Raw genomic sequence first — 19,090 nt, 5'->3', positions numbered from 1 at the left:
TACTAATTCTGCCAAACATTAGTGACATGGCAGGTGGGCATGATCCTGTAGTTTGTGCCCCCCTGCCAAGCTGTATGGTAGGTGGGCCAGTTTTAATGAGATTATTGATAACACTGCTGTGCTGGGAGGGTTTGATTATTCCGCACCTGTAGACGTAGCTTTAAAAATTACTGCCACTCATTTAGTGTTTGTTCATCTGTTTGTCTTATTTCCACTGTGTGTGTGTGTGTGTGTGTGTGTTGGCATGCAGCCGTTTGGTAAACAGTTATGTTACCTTGCAAAGCAAGGTGATTAGCTCTTCTTTTGCTGTCAAAGCACATTAGATTTTGCTGTTTTCCTTCTACATACACTATATGGCCAAAAGTATTTGGACCCCTGATCATATGCTTGCTGGACAACTCATTTCAAAACTAAATGCTAATGTAAATGAAAACAAAGATACAACATGTGATCAGAAACTGTCCACTGATAAAAGACTTGTGAAGGATGAACACAAATTGTTTCTCTAACTGTGTTTCTAATACAGAAGCCAGTATATTTAAACAGGGTTGGAAAATCCCAACAACACTGATGCACCTGCTGCATTTAAACCAGAGCCATTAGCCTATACAAAAGAACCACAGCATTTCAACTGCATTGCTGCACTCTTTTACCTACCCTCGGTAGCCCACACACCACTTTCTTCAAATATTTTCCCACATTTCCCCCCTCTGCACTGCTGGTAATTACACTCACAATGATCAGCCACATTACAGAGAAAGCAGAAGAACTCTAAATGTGTGGCAGCAGCAGAAAAGTAAAAATATGCACTATAGCGCAAAGAAACAGCAGCACAGTCCTTACAACTTCCTCAAAATGCGTGAGAAATGTGGGTTTACTTTGTACATACTTTTATTGGCTGTTTAATGAGCTACATGTTCCAATTTGATGTGCTGCTGGATATACAAATACTGACTGTAGTCTCACTCTCCCTCTGAAAGTCCTTTATAGGACCAGGTGATGTTTGGGTGGTGGATCATTCTCAGCACTGTAATGGCACTAAAACTTTAAGATCACAGAAGTGTGTGTTATTCTGGTTTGAGTGCAGCAGGTGCATCAGTGTTGTTGGGATTTTCCAACCCTGTTTAAATATACCTGCCTCTGTATTAGGAACACATACACTGTTAGCGCCGGCCATCCGTGGACAGATAGAGAAACAATTTGTGTTCATCCTGCACAAGTTATCTTTCTGATCACATGATGTATCCTTGTTTTTATTTACATTATTCAAGACACCTAGCATTTATTTTTGAAATGGGATGTCCAACAGGCTCATGATCATGTGTCCAAATACTTTGGGCCAGATATGTAGGTAGGTAGGTAGATATATGGATGGATGGATGGATGGATAGGATAGACAGACAGACAGACAGATAGACAGACAGAAAGACAGATATAGATAGATAGATAGATAGATAGATAGATAGATAGATAGATAGACAGACAGACAGACAGACAGACAGACAGACAGACAGATATAGATAGATAGATAGATAGATAGATAGATAGATAGATAGATAGATAGATAGATAGTAGATAGACAGACAGACAGACAGACAGACAGACAGACAGAAAGACAGATATAGATAGATAGATAGATAGATAGATAGATAGATAGATAGATAGATAGATAGATAGATAGATAGATAGATAGTAGATAGACAGACAGACAGACAGACAGACAGACAGAGACAGACAGACAGACAGACAGACAGACAGAAAGACAGATATAGATAGATAGATAGATAGATAGATAGATAGATAGATAGATAGATAGTAGACAGACAGACAGACAGACAGACAGACAGACAGATAGATAGATAGATAATGATAGATAGACAGATAGATAGATAGATAGATAGATAGATAGATAGATAGATAGATAGATAGATAGATAGATAGATAGATAGATAGATAGATAGATAGATGATAGACAGACAGACAGACAGACAGATAGATAGACTTTGTTTATACTGAAGAAAATTGATAAATAGTGTATGTAGAAGGAAAACAGCAAAGTCCCATGTGCTTTGACAGCAAAAGAAGAGCTGATCACCTTGCTTTGCATTATGGGTATGTCATTTTTGCGTGCATATCAATGCAAATCTTTCTTTAGGAACAAAATGCAAAAATACCCACAGTAATACACAAGTAACTGAAATAGCCCACAAATATAGGATTACAAGTCATGTGTGCGTTTGTGTGAGCTGGATGATATTCTACGCCACTCTGTGAGAATTTCGTGTGGTTTGCAGCTATGGTTGCCTCTTCTAACCAAGCTGTTTTCACTTCACTAAACCTTTAACCAGACACACTCCCTTACCACCAAACCATCATGTTCAAACCCACAGTGAACACTGATAAACAGCACTGACACCCACAACTCAGACCATAAAAGGAATCAAAACTGTCTCTCATACAAAAAGATTAGGACATTAAATAAAAACTGTGTATAAGCTGTATGCTGTATATAATTTATGCTTGATAAATTCTGTCTGTTTAGGAGGATGCCCATTAAAATGATTGGGACACCAGACCGTAAAGCCTGTGCTGCTGCCGCCTGGAACAGAGTTTCAATTCTCATTACCAGACTGATCTAAAACAGGCTCAGTGAGAGAGCAGATTTAAAACTACATCCTTCCGATTCAAAATTAGAACTCTAATGCATGAAGATCAGACCGATTTTAGATGGCTTCAGATGACTTCATTTAAACACCCACACAGCAAGAGCTTCTGGCTTTATTCACTTAATAGTGGGCCAGAGTACCTCATAAATTAAGCATGACTAATAGATAATAGCAGCCAACAGAGGACACAAAACGTTTTATTCTTTGTGTATAATACATTTTCGATGTATTCTAGTGTGTGTATTAAAATGATCCAAGCACTATACTTCACCAAACACCAAACTTTAAAGCCTGCACTGCTGCCGGCATGATCAGGGTTGCCAGATTTTGTTTTAGACTTGAGAGATAAAAAACATCTCATGAAGTTGCTTTATTGAAAAGTATTTCAAAACCAAGTCTCTGCCCCTAAATAGTTCTAAAAATTTTAAATGAATAAATCAACACCATGTATGAAATGCAATAAAGGACCTGGCAACTGCCATCAGCAACTTGGCTGTTGTTTGTTTACACCTGGTTTTGGGAGGTATAAGATTCACATGCTTTTTTATTTGTCAGCTGCTCATGTATTTAGGGGTCGCCACAACTTTACGTTCTGATCATCTTGCATGTTCACTTTGTACCATTTTTATTATTTGCAAACACATGAAAATGAGATGCTCAATTTGCAGGTTGCCAATTATTTGATGCATTAACTGTGTATTTAGGCTTGTGCACTAGTTATTTTTCACACAAATTGTGATCTAAAACCAGGTGAAAAAGACTTAGAACATTTTGCCCAGACTGAGTTACCTGGATATCCATCATTGTCAATGTCTCCGAGGTCAGTGATGGTCTCTCCAAAGCGGGCTGCATACGAATCTCTGCCCACCAGCTTGAATTCTGCTTCCTTCATGTTGGCCTGGGCAGAGAAATGTAACTCTTTAGTGCTGTTGTAACTGATATGCTGCCTATTCAGCTCTATAGAGAGACTTATCTTCTGATGTGTAATTGCTTCTGATGAACGGTGATGCTGTGAAGGCTGTTAATGGAGGTGTTCATGTCCCAGTGACCAGCATGACATAAAGATATGAACTCAGACACTAAAATGACGTTTATAAAATTGATGATTGATAAACAAAACATGAGGCGCTTAAGGGGTGCAGAGGTAACACTCGCTAGCCCACCAGTGCTGACATCTCGAGCTCTCTCAAGTTTAAATCTCAGCTCTGCTATCAGCCAGCCAAGTGCCTGTAGGGGGACAATGGCTGAAACAGGGTTCCTTGTTGGTGGGCACTTATGACCTCTGCTGACTGGTCAGGATGCCTGCTGATCACAAATGGCAGCACAAGCCTCTCCACACTTGATGCTGTGGTGAGAACTCACACCTAGCAGGTGAAAATAAGTGATCTTCGGCCTTATCCCTCCACGATCAGGGTGGGGGTGGTGCAGCAACAGGACACAGATAAGCTTCAGTTGGCCATGACTAAACTGAGTGCAAAAAGTTGAAAAAATGCTAATAAAAATTAATTTCCCAGATTGTTACCCAATCAACCAGTTTACCAAATGAAATTGATAGCTAGCTGAGCTAATGAAACACAGCTAGGCTTATGTTTACTTCTAAATAAACAATGAATGGTGTTTGTATAAAAAAAGGCTTGTGAGCTCCAGGCTTTAAGTGAATCTGGTTAATATTTGACTCAGAGCCTGGGAATCGTGAGAGCTGTTCCATCAATGTAGCCTTGAAATGTTCAGATCAAAGTCAGCAATGAGTATCTCAAACCAAGCTCACAACCCAAGTGTAAATAAAAGCTTCAAATCATTTCCATCAACGAGGTGGTGCTGGTTCTGGGAACCAGTAAACAATTTTGAGTGTGGGAGCTCAACCATTATGTAATCAAATGTTAGATATTAATAAAAGGGAACAGCATCATTTGGCAAAAATGCAAAAATAGGGAAAAACATTTGTAAGAAAAATAAAACATTAATAAGTGGATCTGGTCTCATTGTGTCTGTGTAAAACATGAAAGTAAACTAAACTACATCTTAAAACTTGTTTTTCTCTTTAAACTGGTCAATCTAGTTTATACCTCACATTGGATCTAAGAACTTGAGTTTCCCTGCTGCAGGATGCAGACCTCATATATTGTCTTTATATTTCAGTTTTTTCTTTGTATGTGACTTTTATGCTATTAATTACAGTCTGGTTGTGTGTTGGGTGTATAATATAGTACAGGGTGTAATGTTGTGTTCTCACATGGTTCTGGTGGTGTGTTGGGTGTATAATATAGTGCAGGGTGTAATGTTGTTCTCACATGGCCCTGGTTGATGTAGACGTGAACACAACCCTCCTCTCTCACTGTACTGAACATCGGAGCACCAACCAGCAGATCAGACAGTCCATCAGCGTTCAGGTCTACCGCACAAACACTCGCACCGTAGTATGAGCCCAGCTGTATTAAAAATATATAATAATATTAACACTTCTAAACAACTACAACAAAAAACTACAACTATAAAAAATAATATTATAATTTCAAAATAATAATGATATTAATAATAAATTGTGTAAATGCTAAAAAGTATAATTTAATAATAATATTAAAATTTCAATTAAGTAATAATAACATAAGATTATATCATAAAAGTGCAATTTATTTATAACAATAATAAAACACAAAGATAATAACAGTATAATATAATTATAATAGTAATAATAATAATAATAATAATGCAGTAGTAGTAATAAAATTATTGTTAAGTAATAATAATTTAAAAAAAATATTGATAACAATAATAATATAATAATTTATTTAAATACTACTTTTTTGTTGATGTTGGTTGACCTCTGTGTGTGAATTCACATCCCACAGTGCTTGTGCACCCACACTCACCTGAGAGCCGCTCGTCTCATTCACGATGCTCAGAGTGTTTCCTTCCATTTTAAAGATATAAGCCTGTAGACAAGATTATATCAGAGAACAATTCAACCAACCCAAACAGACATGATCATTCACAGGGAGAACATATCACAGGATTATCAGACAGACTGGGGTTGTTTTCAGTAGACTGGTAGTAAAAGTTTCTGTTCTATACTGCTGGGAGTAACGACCTGTTTCCTCTCTGCTCAGACAGAAGAGCAGTAACGGTTTTCAACAGCACGTGTAATAACGGTCACACTGAGGGTCCAAACACAGAGTACAAAACCATTCTACCTCCTGAACTGAGACAGTAAAGGCTTAGAACACAATGAACTCTGTGTGAGGAGACGATTCTTTTTATACAGAGTGCTCAATTTATATAATTAATTAAAAAATATACCAGATATACAACAGAAATGTATCCAGCATGAAATGTCAGCTTACATAGTGAATTATTTGTCTTCTTTTAGATAAATAAATCTGTAATCCAATTATTCACATAAAGTTGCAGAAAACCCTAAAATCCTACGACCCTCATAATGTCAATACAAACGCTGGCTTGGAATTATGCCTCCAGCATTTTTTTTAAATATTTTGTTGATACATTTTCTCCCCTTTTTCTCCCTTTTTTCTCCCTATTTTATCGCGTCCAATTGCCCGATTGCGTCATGCTTCCTCTCCACAATGCCGATCCCCGCTCTAATTGAGGAGAACGAAGCTAACCCACGCCCCCTCCGACACGTGGCCAGCAGCCGTATGCATCTTGTCACCTACACTTTGACGAGTGCAATGCGAATCAGCACTGTGTACGGAGAGACACACCCTGACAGCATTCTTTTCCTGTCTCTGTGCAGGCGCCATCAATCAGCCAACAGAGGTCATAATTGCATTAGTTATGAGAGAGACCCTATCCGGCTTTAATATCCCACCCCTATCTGAACAACAGGCCAATCGTTGTTCATGTGGCTGCTCAGCCCAGCCGGCAGGCAGAGCTGAGACTCGATACGATGTATTCGAGATCACAGCTCTGGTTCCAGCGTGTGTTTTTACCACTGCGCCACCTGAGCGGCCCGTGCCTCCAGCATTTTACTTTAAATTACGTGTCTGCTAAAGTAATAAATGAAAAAATTTACGTACTTTGCCCGTCTGGCTGTGCTGAGGCGCACCGCCCACTATCTCCATACTGTAGGGGGAAAGGAAGTGACCAGCACTCACAGAGTAACCTGAAGTAGAAGACACAGTGTTTTAGTTTGATACATAATAAAACTGATACATAATAAAAAAAAGTACAAAAATCCAACATCAAAATGTACTATTGGCAATGGTGGGCTAGTGCGTAGACTGCTATCCTACCCAAATGCCTGGTTGAGACACTTTAAAAGTTTCTTAATTAATGCTGCCAATAAATTAAACTGAATTAAAACATTTTGGCAGGTCAACCAATATTTGGAGATAATGCTGCACTCTGTGGTCTGCTAAAGTCCTTGAGCATTAGAAATATATTTGCTATACTTTTCAGATTGATACACTTCAGCATTTCTTTTTACATATTGTGAAATTGCTTTACAATGTGGCAGTGTTCCTATAAAACATTTAAGTTTTTCCTAAGGTTCAAAGATTTACACTGATGTACTGGGTGGCTGAGTAACTAAGGTGGGTTTTTTACAAATTAATACCAATACACAGAAATAAACAGCTTGTTCCAAACAGAGATGATCAATTTTTGTTTATGTCTTGCATATTTGCAGTATTAAGCTTATTAGAAACAAACTGTTTGCCATAAACAGCAGTGAAGTTCAAAAGCATGCAAACCACATGGTTTCCTGTTATTGTAACCAAAACCTCTTTGCTTTTTAACATCCTGGTGCCTTATGTTCATCTTACATCACCCATACAAGTAATCTGTACCCACAACATACTTAGTATACGACCTTCTTTATTGAAGATTTTACTCATCTTTTGTTTCAGTTAGTCTGAGTTACTAATACAGTACATCATTGACCATAAGGGGAAAAAAAGGGGAAAGAATCCTCTTCAGTCCTTAGGGCCTTTCTGATTCACGTAATCCTGGTCCTAGTCCTCACAAGCATTTATAATCTCTGAATGTCTTGGTTCTTTGTTTCTTGTTAGATTCTAAAAGTCTTATTTGTGTTTGTGACTGAGGTAAGAACATAAATTTAGATGATATGAATAAATGCAATGTGTTGAACAACTACACAGCTCTATCCTTCCACTTTTTACACTTTTTATTATGTTACACTGACTTACACCGACGAGACATAACATTATGACCACTGGGATGAATTGGAATGTCAGTTGTGAGCCAGGTCATCAACGCCAAGCCTCAGATCTATAACTGTGTGTTCCTTTTTTCTGTAATTCTGTAGTTTTCCTGGGCAGGGTGGAGAATTGAATTTTAAATAGCATGACTCACCAAGATAGCTGCCAAAGAGCACCGTGTTGTCATCGTCCACGTAGGCAGCAAAAACCTTGCTGGAGATGTTGTAGACCAGAACAGAACCGGTCCAGTAAGAGCTACCTGGAGCTCCCATTATCATCAGATCCTGCAAAATACACCAACAGCATAAAAGTACTTTTTTCACAGTGTAAGAGTCTGGAAGAATCACATCTGTAAATATTACAGTCGTAATTACAAATGCATTAAAAAATAGCTAGATTATATTACATTTACAGCATTTAGCAGACACTTTTATCCTAAGTGACTTACATTACTGTGACAGGACATTGCCTAAGCAACTGAGGGTTAAGGGCCTTGCTCAAGGGCCCAACAGTGACAACCTGGCAGTGGTAGGGCTTGAACCAGAGACATTTTGGTTACTAGTCCAGTACCTTAACCACCAGGCTACAACTGCACTATTTTATATGATTAAATTGCCTTATATTATTCTCATTAAACATGAGCTGGTGAGAGGTGTGCCTACCTCAGTGAGGAAATTAGAAATCCCGGCCTGACAGGATCCATAGTTCTCACCAAATTTCCTCTGATGATCTGTACAGAAAAACAGACTTTTAGACATGCCGCCTGTCTTCGGTGTCGAACACTGTTTCTTCTGTTCATTTACAGAGTACAATGCCCCAAACACACCAGCGTGACCCATGGTAAATAATACTACCTCTGTAGCAGGGGATGTAGTTGGTCGTACTGCTAAAATTGGAGTTGAACTGAAAGCAGACGCCATGTGGCAGCTTGTTTTGATTGTCTTTCTTCATGAAGTAGACGTTCTTCCAGCGATGTCCACATGCCTGAAATTAGAAGCAGGAGAAGGGCGTACAAGTGTGCTTTTGTATTAGATGTAATGAGTTACAGCCTGGGCATGACTGTCAGATGAGATGATAATCAACGTACAGGCATCAGTTCTTAGTCATGTTAGAAACTACAAACAAGCAAGTAAACATGCACTAAAACACCAGTGGTCTTTAACTGAACGCATTACTCCTCTTCATGAATAACACTAGTAGTTAATACAAGTCAGTCTTCATTGTTCCGAGAATACTCGTTCTACTGTTGCAAAATGTTTGTGGCTGAAACTCAAGACCCTCCTGAGATCTTTATTAAATTTAAGCATTTCTGGTAAGAATGCCAGCTCAAGAGGGCATTTTGCAACATCGGTTTTGCGGCACAGATTACTCAGATCAGTTCATTAGGGATCTGCAGGGGACCTCATGTTCTGCCCACACTCCAAGATATTGTTCCATTACTACCTGATTCTGTACTAAACCAGCTTTATTTATCCTGTGTCCTGCCTACACCATTAAGACCAACATTAGGACCATTAAGCCATTAACACGCTCCTGTCAGACCTCTGGTTGGATCTTTGACCACTCCACTGGGCAGAATTGGTGGAATTTAATCAAATGTAATTCTTGATTTTTCAGTACAGTCCACTTATTCTTAAAAGTGCTAAGGTCAGAACTTTGGGAAGGCCGTTCCAAAAGTTTCTTTTCAGGATTATTCCAGAATGTGATTTGGATCACTGTCCTGCTGGAACACCATTTGTATAAAAAGTTCAAGTACTTTAGCTCAGTTGTAACTGTCAGCAACAAAGGACAAATGTTATACTTTCTGCTCTCTATTAGTTTGGTTCTTTATTTGTAAATTCATATTACTGTGTTTATAAGTACAGCATTAAAAGCCATGATGTGTGTATATATGACATGAACTGGAAATAAAAATGGTCGAATGTGTCCTCCTCACTGTAATCAAACACATCATGTTTACCTGTAATGTTTTAGTAGACGTCTTTCAAACCTGCTACTTTGGTTTAGACTAAAGTGTTTATTTAACTTTGAAGGCTCTAACTCAACACCAGTAATTTTACTCTGACCCGAGTCTATCCTACGTATACACTGTCAGAAAGATATGTATAAACACGTACAAACAGTGAAAACGTCCCTTTAAAGGTGAACAGTGGTGATTAAGTTTAAATTATACACTTTAAACGAGTTTAAGCTAGACTACCCTCACTTGTCTGGGCGCCGATGGACCAATGACATACACTATATGGACAGAAGTATGAGCTGCTTGGACATACCATTCTAAAACCATGGGCATGAGTACAGTGATGGCCGCCACTTTGCGGATGTCAAAGCCTACTTTATAACATTTTAAAGTGTGTCTGTAGGAGTACATGCTCATAAAGCTATAGCATCAAAATTTTGGCCTGTAATTGATGTTCTGATTTCCTTCTAGGGTGTTCAGTAGCATCAAGGTCAGGGCTTTATACAAGCCAGCAAAGTTCCTCTACACCCAACTCATTAAACCATGTCTTTATTAATCTCACTTTGTTCACAAAGGTACAGTCAAACTGGACCGAGAAATGGCCTTCCTTAAACTGTGTTCACAAACAATACAGTTTCTGACTAATTTTTCTACTCATATTAGAAAGAAGTGTGGCTGAAACACCTAAACTCAATAATTAGGAGGGGTGTCCACATACTTCTGGCCATATAGTGTATTTTATTCATTTTTTAAATCAAGTAATAAAAAACCTTAAAGCAAACTATGTTTAGTATTTTTTGCATATGTTATTGTACATTTAATTGATATAGTATTTATAAAAGAATTGTTTATTTGTTTATAAATAACTTACTTTAGGCATGCTTTAGGCAGGTCAATACCTACCACTAGAAACCACATCTTAAGATAATTTCAGATTAAAATAATATTAATTTATTCATATTTGAGAACATTTGTGGGCGGCACGGTGGCTCAGTGGGTAGAAGGTCCTGGATTCGATCCCCAGGTGGGGAAGTCCGAGTTTGCATGTTCTCCCTGTGTCTGCATGGGTTTCCTCCGGGAGCTCCCGTTTCCTCCCACAGTCCAGAAACATGCAGTCAGGTTAATTGGAGACACTGAATTGCCCCATAGGTGAATGTGTGTGTGTGTGTGTGTGTGTGTGTGTGTGTGTGTGTGTTTATGTATGAAAAGCTGGGTTAGGCTCCAGCACCCCCCGTGACCCTAACTGGATAAGAATTAAGAAAGTGAGTGAGTGAGTGAGAACATTTGTGAGATCAGGCACGTCACAGTAACATTTCAATTCAACCCAATTAAACATGTTCAATAATTGATTGAGGTCAAGGTTCTGTATAGACCACTACAATTCCTCCACATCAAACTAGTAAACCAATGTCTTTATGGATCTTGCTTTGTGGTACATTCATGCTGGAACCGATACTGGCCAAAAATGGGTGTTGCTGAAACACCTGAACTCAATAACTAGAAGGAATTTCTACATGTGTTCGGTCACATAATGGTGAATCATATTTGTAGTTTACTGGATGTAAATGAAAAGTGAACTGGAACTCGTACCAGTACTTCACCGCTGGATGGGCGTCGGGACAGGCTGACTCCCAGCCACTGGTTATCGTTTTCAGCCTGGCATGTTTTCCCACATTCCTCCACACCTGCACAAGATCAAAACACAGAGTGGGTTACATATTTAAGTAAGTGGTTCTCCTCAAGGTTTTTTTTCTTCAAAGTTTTATCAAGCTGAGCTGTATAAGACATCTACAGAACATACAGGATGGAATTTACCTTCTCAGTACTCCCTACTCTCATAGACCCTATCATTATTTATTATTCTTTACTTTATGATTGTTCTTTTTAAACTTTGTAGTTTGTAGAGGAGAATACAGCACACCCTGGAGTATCTATATATCTCATTAAACCTGAGCACCCTGGAGCATCTTTAACATTATACAGGTTATTTAATACTAGACTTAATTTTACAGCTTCTTATATAAAGGCTAAAAGGATGCGTGAATAGTCATGAATCATTTCAGACACTAAGATGCAATTAAAAAGATACCCTGGTAATTCTCATATCACACACCAGTGAAATTATGCTGAAGATTATTTAACACAGACTAGAGCCTTACACGGACAGAGAAGAGACAGGATTCAGAAAAGCAGCATTCAGGGGATCATCACAGATGTGCACTGGATTATGAAAAAAGCCCAGGAATTTAAGAAGGAAGCCAATGTGTGCTTCATTAACCACAGCAAAGCGTTTGTCTGTGTTATATTGTGTTAACCACAGAAAACATCATTCTAATGAGGAATCTCTACACTGATCAACAGACCAGTTCCACACAGGCAAAAGACATCCATAACCTTTGATATGTGTATGACAAAATTTACACTCACTTTCTTAACCGCTTATCCAGTTAGGGTGCTGAAGCCTATCTTGGCTTTTCAATGGGCGCAAGGCAAACAGTAACACCCTGGACGGGGCGCCAGTCCATCACAGGGCAGACACACATACACACACACATGTGTCTCCAGTTAACCTGACTGCATGTTTTTGGACCGTGGGAGGAAACCAGAGCTCCTGGGGGAAACCCACGCAGACACGGGGAGAACATGCAAACTCTGCACAGAAAGGACCTGGTTTCCCCACCTGGGGATCGAACCCAGGACCTTCTTGCTGTGAAGCGACAGTGCTAACCACTGAGTCACCAGGCCGCCCTATGACAAAATTTAAAGCAGAAAATCAGCAAGACCTGAAGATCCTCATAAGGAAAGAGAAAAGTTGGGATGTCAGATCAATATGAAGATGAAAAAAGTCATGACAACAGGAAAGACCACTAACTTGTGTGGCAGGTTGAACTAAGAAATGCATGTTCATTAGTGAAAGGTATTCTGGGAGTTTTTCCCATGCAAGATTCTGACTCAGTGACCTTTTTAATCCAGTTACTGCATGTTCTGCCTGTTTTTTTTTATTTAGAATTACTATTATTGGTTATAAGAAAAATCATGGCGGTAGTTTTTCGTTGATGTGAAAAATAGCCAAGTCTTCTCGTTCTTCGAGTGGAACTGAACATGTCACACATGAGAAAAGCAGAAACTGATAACTGTCAGATGATTCATTTCAGTCTTCACACTCTTTGTTTCAGGTCCAGTGTACTTTCACCTTGTGAGAACCAGTAGTGTTTACGAGGCCTCATGGTTGGAAGTGTGAACATTTGCACTGATACTCACTTTCTCACCCACTCACATTTAGGGGCAGCCAGTCCACACTGGGCATTGTTTCAGGAGCTCTGGAGTAAATCAGAGTATCTGGCAAAAACCCAATGCTGTTCCATTGCCCAGTGTTAAAAGTATGGGCTTTGGATTCACTGCAGCACTGACCAGAATAAATCTCTTACTAAAGATGAATGAATAAATAAAATGTTTTATATCTTCATTTGATTGATTTATTTATTACTATAAATAACCCTAAAATAAATATCAAAGGGCAGCATAGTGGCACAGTTGATTGAGTAAATGTTAAACAGCAAAATCATGAGCCCTGAGGACCTGGGTTTGATCTGGTCACTTTTTCGGTCACTGTCTGACTTTATCATGTTCTTCCCATATCCACATGACCTTCTTCCAGGTAGTTCCTTTTACCACCCAAAAACATGCAGTAGGTAAATTGGCTACTCTAAATTGTGTAGTTGAGTGAATGAATGCATGATGGTGCCCATTCCAAGGTGTCGCCAGACCCATGTGACCCTGCCCAGATTAAAGTGGCTAGTAAAAATAAATGATGAATAAACATCTCAATAAGGGAAGCTTTGGAAATCTGTTTAACAAGATTTTTTGTAAACTTGCAGCCCATCATAAAACATGTCCAATTCCAGTTCTGTCTTTTTTTCTGGTAGAAAACAGATTCAAGTCTGATCTAGAACAGTTCCAGTCCTCACTGAGGAAGAAAATGAAGGACTCACCCACTCAACTAGCCGGCATGACTTATTTACACCCCTTTTGCTCAGTACTGTATTTACATTAAGTACGAGAGAATCATTATTATTTGCCAAGTACCAGATGTACAAGGAATTCCTTTTGGTGCAGGTGTCAACATACATACAACAAATTAAATAATAAAAAGGGGCACTAAATCTAAACGTATAATAAACAATACACACTATAGCAGCAGCATGAACAGTACAACATCAGGCAAAGTGTGCAGTGAGGATGTACAGTACGGTACACTGGCAGACTAAGTAAAAAATAGAAAGGGTATATTATATATAAACATAGAATAAAATAAACAATATAGCAGCGATAAAAATTTGTGCAATACAGATTATTTACAAGTAGGGCAGTCAGGGCAGCACATTGATTCATTTCAAACCCAGCAGGACAGAAGTGTGTTTAAAACGAGAAATGTTTAGTAAAAGAGAATGAACCACAACTTGCTCAAATCTGAACCTGGGCTGTTATTCCGTAATTGAGAAATTCAGACGGAAAAATGGATTTTCCAAATTTGTAAAAAAAAAGAAGTGAAATTATTCCATACTAAGCAGAAAAGGAAAGGTTCCTGTTTTTGAGTTTCAGTTCATCTCTGAATTTGTCTCCAAGGTCCTCACCAAGTTATTTTCCACCACTAACACCTTCAGCTCATTTGTTAAAGGTGCAGAAAACGAAATGTTCTATAAAATATTTTAGATCCGAAAACACATTTCTGTTATGTTGACTAGTTGCTGAAGTTGTTGTCAGTAGTTTAAAGAAGGAAACACACACACACACACACACACACACACACACACACACACAGAGCTGTACACAGTAGAACCGGAGCAGCTGATCTGCTGTATGGAAACTTCAGATGAAATATCACTTCATTTCTCAAAGAAAGGTTCTAAATATAAAAACCTGAAAGCTCAAAAATCCAAATATTTTCATCCAATAAAAACATCTGAACATTCAAAAGTCTTAACGGTCCTAAATTTGGAACATTATGAGAAGTTTTGAATTCTTTTGATGCTCAAAGGTTATAAAGTTCTGAATTTTAAGATTTATATAATTTAAAATGCTCTAAGGTTTAAATCTTCTGTAATCTTGTGTTTTAATGTTAAACCGTTCTGTAGTTTTAAGTTCTAAAGTTTAAATGTTCTGTTTGTTCTGTAGTTCTAAACATGTACAGTATACATTCTGAAATTGCTCCAAAGTTCCAATGTTCCAAAAGTTCTGAGTATCACAGTATTTTAATTGTTGAGGGTGTTTTTTTCTTTAAAAACAGTCGAGAAGACCAACAGACTTAACAGAGTTCATAACAAGTATGCCAATGTACAACATGCAGGAACTGGAATGTATTTATTATCATTTTAATTAAGTTTTTGATTTTTGTTTAGTTGACAGTAATGAGAGAATCAGACCCACCAGTTTGGAGTGGTTCACACTTCTTGGTTAACACATGGCACTTGTAGATGGCTCCAGGTTTTTTGACATTGGGGTCAAAAGCCGAGTCAGCAACTGGTGCTCCCACAACCAACCTGAAAATGAAACAGCCATTCAGGTTAAACACGGGCTATAACATGGCAAAACCTAAATGTTATTCAATAACTCAAATGTACGTGAAATGACAGAGCATTGTTTTGCATGTCTGCTACACTAAACATAATTCTAATTTTGATTATTACATTTTTATCAACCTTATTCATCCTGTTCAGGGTTGTGGTGGGTCCAGTTTCATCAAGCAACACTTAGCACAAGGCAGCCTGGACAGGGCGCCAATCCACTGCAGGGCTTCAGACATTCCCTTTCTCAGACAGAGCCAATAATGTCTGTCTAGACACCCAGCTGACCAATAGCGCCTCAGATATTTGAACCCTGCTTTCAGTGGTGATGGGCTGCTAAATCTGAGCGCCTACTGTACACAATGTAATGATGGTTAACCCATCACTTTTCTAATCCATTACTACTAAAGACATGGTTTGGGTTGGTTGAAAACCAGACGGGCAGCTGCATTTTAACAGTTGCAGGTATTTAATAGTGGGGGCATGGGGGCACCTGAGGGAGTTAGAGTAGTCCAGCCTCAAAATGACAAGTGATTGGAGAAGAATCTGAGTGGCTTCCATACAGAGAAAAAATGCTGACTCTTTTTAATGTTGTAGAAGAGGAACCGGCATAATCTTGTCATGTTAGCTTCCTTAGTCCCAGCCACCACTGCTTTACAATAAATCCCTTCACAAAGTAACTCTTCTTTATCTTTTCTGGCTACTCCCGTTAGGATGTCTCCACCTTACCCTATCTTGAACATCAATTTATGTAATACTAACCACCTGCATGTCCTCCCTCACCACATCCATAAACCTCTTTGTCCTTCCTGTCCTCCTCCAGCCTGACGGCTCCAGTCTCAGCACCCTTCTCTCAATTTAACCCTCAACCCTCCTCTGCACGAGCCCAAATCATCTTAATTTCTGCTCTTTAACATTGTCTCCAGGTTTCAGCCACACCTATTGCTAACAAGTATATAAAAATCAAGTCTAAAACATAAATAACCAGCTTCCAATTCTGTGGCAACAAATTTAGAAAGGGTTCCTTTTGTTCCAGCATGATTGTGCCCCAGTGCACAAAGCAAGGACCTCGTTTGACAAGTCTGGTGTCAAAGAACTTGCCTGATCAAATGATCAAAAAAGATCAACAAATGATATTTTGCCTGAAAAGGCACCGGCACACTCCAAAGTCATGTGTCAAGTCTTTCCAGAAGATTGGAGGCTGTTATAGACACAGTAGTTAGGGGCATTTAAGGTTAATGTCGATAGTTTTGGATGGGATTGTCTAACACACTCCTGTTGCTGTATTTTACCACTACAGTATCCACTACAGCCAAACTGTTACCCCATAACCCTTAAAGAGAAGTTAAGGAATCTCTTTAGAGTTGGGATCAAATAGGATGGGGTCACAGAAGATTTTTACAAACTGTTAATGTATCATTCTACACGAATAAAAAACCTTTTCAGTATTTCACTAGATTGTGACGACTATCTAAAATGAGATCAGGTTGATAAGCCTTTTAAATGTTATTTATCTGCATGTGCTGAAATGATTTGTTTGATGACCAGTGGGCAGTATGGTGCCACAGATGGTAAAGTAACCCAGCAACATGTCTCCTAATAACCAGGGTTCAACTGTCACCCTCAGTTCATGTCTGTGAGAAATCTGGCATGTGCTGCAACACAGTCTACACATAATTATATGACACTATCACATAATTATGACACAAGCAGCGTCGTAGCACAGCAGGATCTGTTGCTGTCTATTTGCTTGGTTTGACCTATCCTACCATGCAGGACTTCTCTTACCTCCCAGAACAAACCTGTAGGTGGCTTATTTGTCCCTATATATTTTAAGTAATGATAAATAAGTTAGTGTTCCTGAGATACTGTCTATATAAAATGGCCTGTTTCCCCATGTCTTGTGTGGTTTCTTCTGGGGTTTCACCACCTCCCAAAAGCATGTGCAAGCATAAATCACTTTTTTCCTGCTGCTACCTTCAAACTTTTCTCATATTGGGTATTATTCTTAATTAAGCAACTTCTCGAAATCCATTTTCACAAAGGGTACATTCTTAACATGTGACAGGAAATGGCATACCCAAAGAACGTTTCAATACATGGTTTGTTTACAGTTTTTGTAAACATTGATATTCATTAACTTATTTTCACCAATCCCTTCATCCTGGTCGCTGTGGGTTGGGTACCACCCGCAATAATTGGGTGCGCTGGCCAATTTAAAACAACCAATACACATTCTGCATGTTTCTGAAAAAAACTAAACACAAGGAGAACATGTGAGGGTTCAACTCATGACCCATGTTGCTGTGTAGAACTGAATGTACCAGCGTTGCCACCAACAGGAGTCAACATATAATAATAATAATCTACAATAGGTTGCATTGTTGCCATAAGTGATTAAAATAATTATTGCTTATGTTGCTGAAAACCCACACAGGCGAGAGAACATTGAACCCAGGTCCCCAGGACCCATGTTGCTACAGATGCCAACACAGCCTACAATTAACCTTTCACATAATTTAGACATGGGGAGGATATACTGTTGCTGACTGAAGTTTCTCTTACCTTCTAAAATATACCAGTAGATTGCCTCAATGTAGACATTATGCTGAATGGGTGAGTTTGTATTTGTTTGTGATGAACCCAGTGTTCCAGGGAATCAATACTCTTGAAGTCGTTGAATTAATAAATAACACATTTATGGTGATTTTTATACATTTATATTTTTTGTCTTTTAAAGGGACAAAAGTGTTTAAAGCACAATTTATCTGAAGATTATTAAGGAACCAGAAATTGTTCTTCATTGGTATGGTTCTATGTAATATTTGTCACAACTTGGTCTTCTACCTTATTTACAATTGCAGTGTCACACCTAATGAAGCACATTTCCAACCACATCTGTCTGGCGCTGTTAAATCCCTAAGGGTACCTTAAAGTTTTTGGATCAGTGCCATAGAAAAAGCATGTCAGTATCTCCTTAAAGCATCTTAAATGCATTAAGGAGATACCATTTCGTGGTGCAACACCAAATAGAAAAAAAACTCATTTTTTGTGGGTTAAATATTAAGCATCACATATCTAATGAAGCACATTTCAATCTCCCACATGAAGGTGTCAATGCAGAGTTGAACGCCCTGCTGCATGGACTCACCATGGGCTCTCTGGCACCTCGTGCAGAAGAACCGAATACCCGAATAAAGATCCGTTAGGTCCGCTGAAGTGCAAAAAGTTATCCAGGTCTAAATTATAGCAATCCACAGAGTTCAGCAAGCACCACACACACCCCAAAAGTGCGCTAATCACCCTCACGTAGCACCACCAGGTCCTCCGTTCCTCCATAGTGCGTTCCTGAGATCTACAGTCGGTCAAAAGAATTCAGGCGATAGAAAAATAACAATGATCACAGCTGGATAAATGAAAGATCTCGATCTGATCCCTGAACGAACTCTTCTGTCAGTAGTCAGGACTCAGTCAGGAGTTTGGAGCGCGTCCGTGTCTGCGCGCCTGTTGCGCTCTGAACATCTGCAGCTCCTCAAACTGCTGCTGCTGCTGACCGGCACGAAAGACCCCTCCTCTGTCCTAATTTACACCCCTCCTCTGCTCAGTTTTACCCTCCTCTGCTTTACTTTACCCCACTCTCCCCTACAGTTTCATGACACAGGGGTAAAGGGAGGAGGCACCACAGACACGCTCGCTTTGATGAAGCACCGCTGGAGCGCGTGT

The 19,090-nt window shown here is 39.0% G+C and overlaps 1 protein-coding gene across 1 annotated transcript in view; it reads right to left on the bottom strand.

Moving 5' to 3' along the window:
- Window positions 1-18,867, bottom strand: part of itga4 (integrin alpha 4) — a 41,375-nt gene extending 22,508 nt beyond the window's left edge. The window contains exons 1-10 of the mRNA XM_063006126.1: window positions 18,519-18,867; window positions 15,231-15,343; window positions 11,394-11,488; window positions 8,698-8,827; window positions 8,506-8,573; window positions 7,998-8,127; window positions 6,701-6,786; window positions 5,537-5,599; window positions 4,958-5,095; window positions 3,456-3,564 (exon numbers count right to left, since the gene is read on the bottom strand). Coding sequence (XP_062862196.1) covers window positions 3,456-3,564; window positions 4,958-5,095; window positions 5,537-5,599; window positions 6,701-6,786; window positions 7,998-8,127; window positions 8,506-8,573; window positions 8,698-8,827; window positions 11,394-11,488; window positions 15,231-15,343; window positions 18,519-18,706 — 1,120 coding nt within the window. The 5' untranslated portion in view covers window positions 18,707-18,867. The remainder of the gene's footprint in view (window positions 1-3,455; window positions 3,565-4,957; window positions 5,096-5,536; window positions 5,600-6,700; window positions 6,787-7,997; window positions 8,128-8,505; window positions 8,574-8,697; window positions 8,828-11,393; window positions 11,489-15,230; window positions 15,344-18,518) is intronic.
- Between the last annotated feature and the right edge of the window lie 223 nt (window positions 18,868-19,090).

The sequence above is a fragment of the Trichomycterus rosablanca genome, chromosome 12, assembly GCF_030014385.1.
Source record: "Trichomycterus rosablanca isolate fTriRos1 chromosome 12, fTriRos1.hap1, whole genome shotgun sequence".
Taxonomy (NCBI): Eukaryota; Metazoa; Chordata; class Actinopteri; order Siluriformes; family Trichomycteridae; genus Trichomycterus; species Trichomycterus rosablanca.
This window is presented reverse-complemented; position numbering and strand designations above follow the sequence as displayed.